This window comes from Echinops telfairi, unplaced genomic scaffold (assembly GCF_000313985.2).
Source record: "Echinops telfairi isolate 266 unplaced genomic scaffold, ASM31398v2 ScPeMD7_7414;HRSCAF=8452, whole genome shotgun sequence".
Lineage (NCBI taxonomy): Eukaryota > Metazoa > Chordata > Mammalia > Afrosoricida > Tenrecidae > Echinops > Echinops telfairi.
In genome coordinates this window covers 3,737,159-3,748,927 of record NW_022111314.1, presented here as the reverse complement: position 1 = coordinate 3,748,927, position 11,769 = coordinate 3,737,159, and the positions used below count along the sequence as shown (strand labels likewise).

Below are 11,769 nucleotides of genomic sequence, written 5' to 3'. Positions count from 1 at the left end.
TCTCGCAGATTCTGAAGACCCCCAGCAAGGATGCGTGAAATCGTGCACATCCAGATCGGCCAGTGCGGGAACCAGATCGGAGCCAAGGTGAGTGAGGCCGGACCTGGCCCGGCTTCGCCACGGCCAGCTGGCTGGAAGACAAACTCCTGGTGGCTCTGATGCACTGGCCGGAAGCAGGTCGAGTAGGCATACCCCTAGCTGGAGACTCAGGGAATGGGAGAGGGCCTCCAGGTAGCCCTGGGTGGTGGTAGTGGTTACACGTTGGGCTGCTAACTGTAAGGTCAGCAGTTCAAAACCACCAGCTGCCCTGTGAGAGAGCGAGTGGAGTTTCTCCTCCCGTAAAGAGTTAGTCTTGGAGCCTCGCAGGGACAGTCCCTTGTCCCCCGGGATTGCCACCAGTCAGCATCGACTCAATGGCAGTGACTGCGTTTCCTGAGAGTTACTGGCGATGGTCTCTCTTTTTCTTAAAATTGGACCCAGTACTCTTATTTATTTTTGGTTGGTTTTTAAACTTCGTATTCTGAATGAAGTGTTGTCTTCAAAGCCGATCATCATTTTTGCATTCTACCACTCCAACGATGTATCAAACTTCCCCATGGGTTGCCCTACCTCCTCCTGGCTTTTTCTCCCAACTCCTCGTCCCCTTCACCCAAGTTCACGTCTGTCTACCCACCAGCCTTCCCTTCCGTGCAGGCCCTCCCTCCCACCCTGGTCACCAGCCAAGTCTGTTTCTTTCGGTCTGAGAATCTTTTCCTGTTCTTCTTTCTCTCCCCTGACAGCGGTCTCACACAAGATTTGTCCTTTGGTGATTAACTTCACTTGGCATAATCCATTATCTGTTCATCCCACATTCCCCACCTTTACAGGCACAGAGGGCTACGTTTCAGGGGGTTGGTTAATGGTTACTTTGTATCACACATACACGGAGGGTTACGTTTTACCTGGGAGTTTGTTAATGGTTACTTTGTCTCACACATAAACGAGGAGCTTTACCCGCGGGGGTAGGGGAGTCTCTGGCAGCAACGTGGGCTTCCTTCCTTGGCTGACAACCCTGCCACCCTGCGTGCGCTGTGTGGTGTCACCCAGGCGTCTGCCCTTCCGCACCTGCCTGCCCGTCACACAGCAGCGTCCCTCAACCATGGTATCAGGCAAAGAAAGCGTCAGAGAGGGACCTACAATAAACCCTTCTTGCCCAGCATGGAAGGTCAGCGCAACACACCCTCTGGGACATCCAGGGACTCCTTCCTCCCCACCCTTTACGTCTTCCCAGAAAGCACCTCATTCAGGGGGCCCTCGGGGTCACCCACACACTGAAGAAGGCCAGTAAGGCTGCACAGCGTCTGTCTGACTTGCTCGTACTGACATGGATTTACAGGTGTTTGAGGTTCGAGCTCACCCGCTGCCCTGCAGCGAATGCTGTGCCCGTCTAGGCTACCAGCCCTGGAAACAAACCCATGAGTGGTCTACTCTTTGCATAGGGCCATGAGTCAGAAGGGAGCCCTGGCGGGGTCGGGGGTTACGCATTGAGCTGCTAACCACAGGTCTTCGGTTCAAACCCCGCCGGCTGCCCTGCATGAGAAAGATGAGGCTTTCTACTCTCATCGAGAGCTACAGTCTCGGAGACCCAGAGGGACAGTCCCGCCGGCCCTGTGGGGCCGCTGTGTGCTGGGAGGGACTGGAGGGCAGTTGTGCTTTTTGAGATGAGCCAGAGCGAGGGCAGTGAGCGTGTTGGGTTTGTGTGTCTGGAAGAGGAACATCTCTCTCTCTCTCTGCTTGTCTGACCCACGGCTTTCTGTGTCGTGGCTGAAAACGTGGGGAGAGTGCACGCCTGCTCTGAAGTGTCCACACCTCAGCTCGGTCCATGACACCTGTGACCCGCTTCCGGGTGCGCCACCAGCCTGGCCGCCCTTGCCTGCTCACACGAACTGGGTGCTCTTCCCACTGCCACGGCCACTGCCCCTTGGGTCCCGCCGAGATGGCTCTTTAAGGAGCTAAAGGCAACATCGTCTTTGGTGCAAGTGCGCGTAAAAGCTGGGGCAGAGAAACCGCTTGGAAAGCCGCCAGTCTTCCCTGCCAGTGTCAAGGCGACTGGATGCCCAGGCATGCCGGGGTGGGTGGGAGAGGATATGCAGAGAGGGCACGGGAAGGCCTGCAGGGCCCAGATAAGGGTCTTAACTTTCACCACGCAGTTGGGTCACCTGATGGGGACTTGCAGTTTGAAGCCATCACAACCGGAGGACACATTTAATTTGTGGTGTCAGGGATCTTGGGTTTACTTCTCCCACTTCCTGGACACTGCAGACAATTGACTATAAAATGCAGCCTTGTTATTTAGACCGGGGCCGGAGCGGAGCACCTTTTTATGAGATCTGGCTGGGAAAGGTCCCTTGGGGATTGCAACCTACGTGGATAGATTTATATTGCCCTTCAAGATGTGCTTCTTCAGGGCAATCAGCGGGGCCATCGCGGGGCCCTGCCTCCAGGTGAAGAGCTTGGAGCGTGTCTATAGTCATGCGTGCCCCACGCATGGCCCCAAGAGCAGGGTGCCGTCCCTCGGAGCCTCGGGGGATGGTGGGTCTGTCTGGCACAGGCATGGAGAGAGGCCGTTGTTACTGTGGCAGGGGAGGGAGGAGGGCGCATCTCATTTTTACTTTCTCCCTGCGTTGGGTGCCACACTCAACTGGTTAGGAGCGAGCACTTCGGGTGAAATCAGAGAGACCCTTCTGATGCGGAAGTCGGAACCCACAGCTTTCAGGGGGGACGACGGGCTGCATTTTAATAGGAGCAGAATCCAATTTCATACGTTATGTGCTTGGTGATTGATGTCAGGAGCCGGGGTGGGCACAACACTCAGCTTTCTCCACCACGGTGGCCCTGCTGGTGTCATGAGCCGTTGCCAAGTGCACGGGGGGCAGAGCTGACCCCGGTGCTTTCCTGGGTGGCACTAGGCCTTGATGCACAGAGCCTTCAGGTTCGCGGGCCAAGTGCATGTACGGTTAGTGAAGGTGAGAAGTCAATGCCAGTGTTAACAAGGCCACTTAGCCCAGTCACGATCTTGGGGAGGGGCCTGTGGGTGGGCGCTGACCTCTTCCCTGGACCCTGCCCCTCTTCTGTTTCCAGTTCTGGGAGGTGATTGGCGAGGAACATGGCATTGACCCGGTGGGGAGTTACCACGGCGACTCGGCCCTGCAGCTGGAGAGGATCAGCGTGTACTACAATGAGGCCCATGGTACAGACCCCCCCTCCCCCCCAGGACACACTGAGGCGGAAGGTGGCCCTGGAGGGTGGGCAGTTTAAACCCCCACTGCCCAAGAGTCAAGTGCAAATCATAGTACCCAGAGTGGAACTGCTCCCTAGGGTTTCCAACCCGGTCATTTTCGGAGAACAGATGGTCTCATTTTCTGCCTCTGGTGGGTTCGAAAGCCCTGCTTGAACCATGGTGCCCCAGGGCCCCTTGTTCAAGCACCTCCTTCCCTTTTGTGTTTGAAATGACAACTGGAACAGTTTTCAGCAGGAAAGGCCAGGATTGGCGACCAGGCGAGTGGTGTAGTCCTTCTGAGGAACCCCACAGACCCCTGTGATGTGTGATGTGTGATGTGGGGGTGGTGAGCTGGTAAAAACCCCATTGACCAGGCACCCCCTGCCCAGAACACCTCTTGGCTTCCTCTCCTATTTTGGACCAGTAGCACAGTTCTGATTTGGTGAAATATTAGCTTTCAGGACAACAATGCTTTTGGCTGACTTCTACTTCTCTCTGCAGATAAGAAGTACGTGCCCCGGGCGGTCCTGGTGGACCTGGAGCCAGGGACGATGGACAGCATCCGCTCCAGCAGGCTCGGGGCCCTCTTTCAGCCCGACAGCTTTGTCCATGGTAAGCGGTTCCAGAAGGTTCCACAGGTCTGGGAGGGACGAGGCTGCCTCCTAGTGGTGCCCTTTCTCCCACCACCCATCCCTGTACTTGAGGAGCCCCGGGGGCAGACCTCAGGTGGTGGGCTGCTCCTGCCAGGCCAGCAGTTCAAACCCAACAGCTGGTCAATGATGGGGCTTCCGGCTCCTGCCTCTTGCAGGCCCTGTGCTACTGTAGGGTGGCTATGAATGGGAATTGATTGGGCGGCAGGGAGTTTGGTTTTTGACTTTGACCCCTTTACTCTGAGTGAGCCGACCCTCTTGTTTATTGCTATTGGATGTGGTGGAGTGGACTAGGACTTGGGGAGGCCCTCTGGGGCAGAGCAGAGCCAGCCCACTGGGGTTCCTCCGCCGTCTTCTTTTCGCATGTGTGCCAGATTGCTGTCTCTCTCCCCTGAAGCTGCTGGGTGGGCCCGAATTGCCACCCTCGCGGTTGGTGGCCCGGCCATGGGGGCTCCTCCAGGTCACTCACTGGACGCCCGCTCTTTGCCACAGGGAACTCCGGGGCTGGCAACAACTGGGCCAAGGGCCACTACACGGAGGGTGCGGAGCTGATGGAGAGCGTGATGGACGTGGTGCGCGCCGAGAGCGAGGGCTGCGACTGCCTGCAGGGCTTCCAGGTGGTGCACTCGCTGGGCGGCGGCACGGGCTCGGGCATGGGCACGCTGCTCATGAACAAGATCCGCGAGGAGTACCCCGACCGCGTGCTCAACTCCTTCAGCGTCATGCCCTCGCCCAAGGTCTCGGACACGGTGGTGGAGCCCTACAACGCCGTGCTGGCCGCGCACCAGCTCATCGAGAACGCGGACGCCTGCTTCTGCATCGACAACGAGGCGCTCTACGACATCTGCTTCCGCACCCTCAAGCTGGCCACGCCCACCTACGGGGACCTCAACCACCTGGTGTCGCTGACCATGAGCGGCATCACCACGTCGCTGCGCTTCCCGGGCCAGCTCAACGCCGACCTGCGCAAGCTGGCCGTGAACATGGTGCCCTTCCCGCGCCTGCACTTCTTCATGCCGGGCTTCGCGCCGCTGACCAGCAGGGGCAGCCAGCAGTACCGCGCCCTGACCGTGGCCGAGCTCACCCAGCAGATGTTCGATGCTCGCAACGTCATGGCCGCCTGCGACCCCCGCCGCGGCCGCTACCTCACGGTGGCCTGCATCTTCCGGGGCAAGATGTCCACCAGGGAGGTGGACGAGCAGCTGCTGGCCGTGCAGACCCGGCACAGCGGCTGCTTCGTGGACTGGATCCCCAACAACGTCAAGGTGGCCGTGTGCGACATCCCGCCCCGGGGGCTCAGCATGGCCGCCACCTTCATCGGCAACAGCACGGCCATCCAGGAGCTGTTCACCCGGGTGTCCGAGCACTTCTCGGCCATGTTCCGGAGGAGGGCCTTCGTGCACTGGTACACGGGCGAGGGCATGGACATCAGCGAGTTCGGGGAGGCCGAGAGGAACGTCCACGACCTGGTGTCCGAGTACCAGCAGTTTCAGGACGCCAAGGGGGGCGAGAAGGAAGAAGAAGAGGCCTCCGGAGGGGAGGAGGAGGAGCCGCAGGGCGGGGGACGTTAAGGACGGGACAAGGGGCTGTGTGCACTTGGCAGGGAGGGGCGGGAGGGCAGGGGTCTTGAGCTGGCAGGGGCTGGTGGACAGGGCACTGCGCTGTTGGCTCGGCATTCAATAGCAAAATAAATCCACTGTAAAGTGCTCTCCTTCTTAAAACAAAACTGCCTCTCAGGTATTTGCCGTCAGCACAGCCCGGGCCAGGCGTCCGGCTGTGTGGCCACCACTGTCGGGGCAACTGACCTTTCCCTGGGACCCTTCCTGGTGGCCGGCTGGGAGGCTACATCTCTGGCCTTCCAGCTGGCTCTCCCTCTCTAATGATGGACCTCGGGCCTGGACATTGCCGGGCCCTTCGCCTGCTCGGGAATCCCCCCCCCCCCCATCCCTTTTCTTCCTTGGACTCCAGGAGGGTGTAGCCCCTGCAGCCCCTCCTGTCTCACTGCAAGCGGGCTGCACCAGACAAGGGCGCCTGCGTTTCTCCCCAGCAAAGCTTTGAACACGTCTCCTCACCGACCAGAAACTCATTATGTGGACAGTGCCCTTTCACTCTGGAGAAAGGGCAAGGCCAGCTTCCACGGAGGCAGCTGCGGCGTCCTTCCCAGGGACAGGGGTCGCCGCCTCATTAGGGGGCTTTGACAGTTCAAATTAATTTGCCGGAGTTGTCACCCACGTTTGTGCATTGACACCGCTTTTTAGCCATCACACGGCTATAATCTGTGCACACAAAGACAAGCTCAAACACACACACGTGTAATCAGACTGTGAGGGGGCTCTCGGCCTTCTGGAATTGTCACTGAGCTCTGGGGTAAGGAATGGGAAGATGGGGAAGCCCACCTTGTGCAGATACGGACCCCCTGGGGTCCGCATTCCGACTTACACTGGGAATTAACAAAGGGACCCTTTTTTCCACATCAGCGTGTGGGGTGGGTACCCCAAAATGCAGACAAACTCAAGCCTTGCAGGCTGTGGGCAGCACAGACCAGCGTCCTCCAACACACACACACACACTCTTCTACACACCCCCAAACCCAACCAAAAAAACCCCACCAAACTATCAAAGAAACAAGCAAAAAAGCCCATTGTTTCAAACACTTTCTATACGGGTTCAAGAGGCAGTAAAAACACATGCAGATTACGGAGAATGGGCAGCTCTCTAGGGTGGCAGCTGGGCCCAAGCTCCTGGCTCCCTGAGGACTGATTTACACCCTGGGATTATGTAATAATTGAGGCACACGCTTGCCTAGGGGCGTTCTCACAATCACAAAGTGCAGTCATATAGATGCAAGGCAAGACAAGATTGAGAGCTTTAGAAAATCAAAACGAAAAACCACTTCGGCTGATTTATGTGGCTGCAAAGATTTGTTTGCTCAATGGTGGTCGTTAAAGTAGGAGATTCAATTTTAAATGGCTAAATTGCTTTATTTCAGACTAAATAAATTCCTTTTCTTGGAGCTTAACAGCCCAGACTGATTAATTTGAGTAGTTAAAAATATCGCAAAAACGCATCTCACCATGCTATTCTCTCGTGTGGTAGAAAGTGTTGTGCGTTGTGTGTGTGTAAATTAACTAGAAACAAGAGAAAGGGCTCCTCTGGTTTTGACAAGTGGGGGTCCTTGAGCCAGTCTGGTTGCTATGGCGACGTTGCTCAGCAAGGAACAACATGGTGGAATCCCAGGACAGCCAGCTTGCCCAACACCTTCACCCCTCTCCAGAGTAGGGATGGGACAGCCACCTCAGAACCCCCTGCCTGTGTTTGCCTGGGGTCCGTAAGTAGACTAGGGTGTGGGGAGCCCACTTCCTGTGGATGCCAACAGAGGCTGTGAAAGCTTTCCCTGCAGACCCCCAGTGCCTAAACCTCCTCTCTAGACCTGCTCCCTAATGGATGGGCCCTAGTCGGGAGTCACTCGGGCCTTCCTTTGCCCGGTACGATGGGCCCCACCATCTCAAGACCGCTCACTTGTCCCTGGTGACAAAGGGTACTTCTGCAGCCCCGATGCTGACACTGAGGTCCTCTGGCTTCAAAAACAGGACGACCACCTTGAGGCAATGGACTCCAGGAACTCCTGACCCTGGTGGGGCCGGGGCACTGCTTCCCCCTTCAGCCTGGGGCCCCTCCTCCCATGGCTGCAAGGAGCAGAACCAGGATGTCAAGGGCTGGCCTGGGGCCAAAGTCGCCTCAGGAAACGCTGGACAAAGGCCTTTCCGCCAGCCAGGCCCCTGCTGTGACCCACCGGGATCGCAGGTCCCACCGGGCAGTGGGGTGGGGCAAGTGCGCAAGCTGGCCCGGCTCCAACCTTTCCTGTTGAAGTTTTCTCCAAACAGTGAAAACCCCAGCCCTCCGCTTTGTCTTACTGGCCCAGTGTTTCCGGTGTCAGAGGGCGATAAAAACACACCACCTGCAACAGTGCTTCCCTGAGTGAGTGAAGCAACGAATGGCGCCCTGCGCACGCCCTGCGGCCCGGCCCGCCTGCCCAGCCTCAGGTGGCATTTGGACTAGGCAGTTAACTCAATCAGCAGGTGGGGGAACCTTCCAGGTCAGAGGCTAGGGGTGCAGGGCCCTGGTCACTGCCCGGGGGCTGGACTCCTCTGCGCCAGTCCTTCCGTGCACAAGCACTGTCATTCTTCTGCCCTCGGCTGTGCGCGGTGAGGACGGGCACTCAGTCTTCTGGCTGAACAGCACCCGAGACGCAGCTGCGGAGGCAAAAGGGTGTGGGCGGGGCTACTGACCCATCTGAGTCAGGTGTGATTTCTGCCATGCAGATAAGGGCCCAGGCAGTCAAGTGACCGGGCAGACTAGGCCCACAAAGCCTGTAACCTAAGCCCTCGGGGCACTACATGGTAACGCTGTCCTCTCCTTCCTGAACCCCAGGCCGGGGTCAGAATCACGCTGCTGCTGTCTTGCACACGTGGATCAAGACCGAGCCGGAGAGAAACCAGTCAGCCACACGTCAGTTTATTGTTCATCTCTTACCAGACAGAACACCCCACCCCTACCCCCACCGGAGAGACGCCGTTCACTCTGCCACAAGACGGCCCACACGGCTTCTCCTCGGCCAGGTGGCATTTCAAGCTTTAGTCTGGGTCTAGGAGGAAAAAGAAAATGCAACAGTTGCTGTTCCTAGTTTCTCTTACAGAACCTGCCATGACTGTGGTCAGCATCTTCCTCTGCCACAGGGACCTGGGACAATAGAGCGGAGCTGCCCCTCAGCCCCTGGGCCTGGGGATTGGACAGGTGCTTCCCGGTTCAGGAACATTAAACCCTCTTCGGGCAATAAAGACTCGACTCTACTTTCAAAAGAAGTAACTCACTTTTTGTGTTCTAAGGAGTGGGGCAGGCACCACCCCTTGGGGGGGACAATAAAGGAGAGGGGCCATTATTTTTCCTGCAGGGACTGGACAGGACTTCATGACCACAAGCCTGGCTCAGCAGCATGACAGAGAGGGGGGCTAAGTGATTTTCTCAGCCAGCTCACTGCAACCCTTCCCCATCCCACCCCCTCCTTTCAGGTTTCATTAAGCATTGTGATCAGATTAGATAGAGAGCTCCTGGTGAGGGGGGTGAAAAAAGGGGGCTCATTCCAAAACATCCCACCTCCAGCCTTTTAATAAAATATTTACCAATGTGAAATGAAAATGAAAAGTGCTGAAGGGAGGTAGTTCCAGAAGTAAAATTACTCACAAGCCCAAGCTGCCAGAGGATTAATATTTATTACCTTGCCTTGCTACTGTGGATCTGAGGCCCTCCTGAAACAAGTCACGAAAATTAATCTGAAACAAGAGAAAAAACCACTCCTCCGATAATTTGCCTGGCTTCTCTCTGAAATAACGTCAAGAAAGCTCGCAGCACACCCAGGAGGGTGGTGCACACGGCTCTCCGCTCTGTGGGCTGAGAGGGACCCGGATGTTGCTAACATCCTGGGAGAAGTACAATGAACTGAATTCCCTGAAGGCAAGGCACCGAGCAAAACCAGGCTTGCTGCGGCCCAGTGGCTTTCAGGGCCTGTGCTTCCAGCCTGTGTGCAGGAAGGGTGGCTTGTGAGAGCAATTCTCCGTGCTCCTGGCAGTCCCGTTAGGCCAGCAGTGATCACAGCGCTGGGTCAGTTCCTCTTCCCGACAATCACACCTCGTGCAAACGAAACGCCTCTTATGGCAAGTGGCTGACGCCAAACCAACTGAAAACCAATGTGCCAATCACTCCTCTTTGCCGGACTGGGGACAACATTCCTTTTATTATGCCAGACCTCTGAAAGCTGCAAGTTTTCAATTATTTCCCCACTAACGAACTTCTAAATGTACCTATTGACTAAAAAGATAAAAAATAAAAGGGGGGGGGGGTTTGGGAATGTCTTGAGAAGTAAAACTGCTGTGAGTTTTAAAGCACTGACACCAGTTCCAGGATGCATCTCTCTTTCTCAATAACCCACACTTACAGATTAGTCCTTCTTCACTTTCACAACCTTCACGCTGTGGCCAGAAGTCTTCTCAGCATTGGCTTTGAATTCGGCCTTCAGGGCGTCCCTGACAGCTTTTGCACAGATCTGCGAGTAGCGGATGTAGCTGGGGAAAGAAAAGTAGAAGACAGAGAAATTTAATTATCGGTGAACAGCAAGACTGCTGGGCTACTGTGCTGGCTTCTCTGCCCATACCTTTCCATTCAAATTGGCTCTAGGTTATCACAGAGACCGATTTATAAAAGACTAGTACCATCTCAGGGGAGAGGAAATAAAGAAGACAGCCAGGAAGAAATGTGCTGGAGTATATGCACGGTGTCTGGGTAAGGGTGCTTTGGTGTTTCTTTTCTGTAGGGTGCTTTCCCTCTAAGTTATTCGTTTCAAGTGGGTGAAGGGAGACATCAGACCGTGTAAGACATGACCAAAATAATCATTTATAAGTTATCAAGGCTTCATGAGGGAGGAGAAAATGAGGAGCTGATATACCAAGGGCTCAAGCAGAAAGAAAATGTTTTGAGAATGATGGAGACAAATTTTCAAATGTGACTGACACAATGGATGTATGTATGGATTGTGATAAGAGTTGTATGAGCCCCCAATTAAAATGATTAAAAAAAAAGTTATTCATTTCAAAGAAAAGCTGTGTAGTTTTTAAGTCCTCCAGCATAGGAGAGAAAAGATCAAAACATTAACAGAGATTCAACAAAGACCATGTCCCCCTACCTCTTTTACTGAAAATCATCCATCTGATTACTCTGAAAAGGTACAGGGAGAGCTGTGTGTCGCGAAAGGGCCAGACAGGCTCTGTGCACCTGGATGGCAGGTGAATGGGATGTTGGGTAAACCCTGACTGGCAGTTCCCCCAGATTCCGAACACCCTCCCTTCCAAGGTTTGTCTGTAAGTTGCATTTATGCATGAGTTGGAACAGTTAGGTGTGGCTCACATCTAATGTCAATTAGTCCAATTTTTGTCTTCCTTAGTATATCTTGTTCCTTTCTATGATTAGAAAATAAAATAAATTAAAAATGCTTCCAGAGGCAGCGAGAGAGACATCTTCGTCAGGAGAACACAGGAATAATGTTTTGATGCCTGTGCAGACCAGTCCTGTTTTGTTATTAAGAATTGCTATCTATCCCTCAGATTTTTAATATCGCTGGCTTTCCCGGGGTGGGGACCATGACCGAGGATGTGGTCGGGCAGACAGCGCCTGATCAGATGTTGTGCAGAGCTTAGCTGTAATTAAAAATAACTTCTGAATTAATACAGCTCTCCCTCTGATAAATGATTTAAAGGCTTTCCTGGGAATATTGGATTCTGCTCGGCACGCCTGCCATCAAAAATCCCGCCTAATCAAGGTTTCTAAATTACACGGCCAAGTCCCCAGAGGACATCATCAATTCTGGTACGCTATCGAAAAGCTGGCTTCTTGTTGGTAGATGGTCTCCCACGAACATCTTATTTCTCCAAAGATGTCAGCTTGGGGCTTTACACTTTTTTGAGAACAGGTTGGTGGGCGGGATGCCGGTTTCCTTGGCCTCTTGTTCTGAAGCTTGGGCAGGGGCTATGGGTGCCTATGCCTGTTTCCATACTCTCTACTGGGGTGACCTTCAGCCTCTGTGGCTTGTTTATTCATCGATGAGAGCAACAGAAGAAAGCCAAGGAGTCGCAAAGACTGCCTTCGGGTCGGGAGGATGTGTGGGGGGTAACAAACAATGGCGTGTCACAGTTGTCACATGAGTTGGCACATAGCACGGGGGTGCAGCAAAGGACGAGGCCCCTTTCAGCTGCACACAGCGGGCTTGACCTTGGCAGGCTGGGGGCCAGGTAGTGACCCGTGCCCACAGGA

The 11,769-nt window shown here is 54.8% G+C and overlaps 2 protein-coding genes across 2 annotated transcripts; one reads left to right on the top strand and one right to left on the bottom strand.

Moving 5' to 3' along the window:
- TUBB1 (tubulin beta 1 class VI) lies at positions 1–5,480 on the top strand. The gene is made up of 4 exons (XM_004716094.2): positions 1–87; positions 3,121–3,229; positions 3,761–3,871; positions 4,402–5,480. Exons 1-4 carry the CDS (start codon positions 31–33, stop codon positions 5,478–5,480), a joined length of 1,356 nt encoding a protein of 451 aa, XP_004716151.1. The 5' UTR covers positions 1–30.
- Positions 5,481–8,408: 2,928 nt separating this feature from the next.
- Positions 8,409–10,063, bottom strand: ATP5F1E (ATP synthase F1 subunit epsilon; the record flags this gene model as incomplete). Its single annotated transcript, XM_030887491.2, has 2 exons — positions 8,409–8,554; positions 9,902–10,063. A coding segment is annotated over one exon (159 nt), but the record flags the coding sequence as incomplete, so codon positions are not given.
- Between the last annotated feature and the right edge of the window lie 1,706 nt (positions 10,064–11,769).

What these genes read in the sequence shown, in the direction of transcription:
- TUBB1 (XM_004716094.2), top strand. Translation starts at nt 31, where the DNA reads ATGCGTGAAATCGTGCACATCCAGATCGGCCAGTGCGGGAACCAGATC. An exon ending in GGAACCAGATCGGAGCCAAG is followed by an intron (nt 88 to 3,120) that starts GTGAGTGAGGCC and finishes TTCTGTTTCCAG; the next exon opens with TTCTGGGAGGTGATTGGCGA. An exon ending in GCCCGACAGCTTTGTCCATG is followed by an intron (nt 3,872 to 4,401) that starts GTAAGCGGTTCC and finishes TCTTTGCCACAG; the next exon opens with GGAACTCCGGGGCTGGCAAC.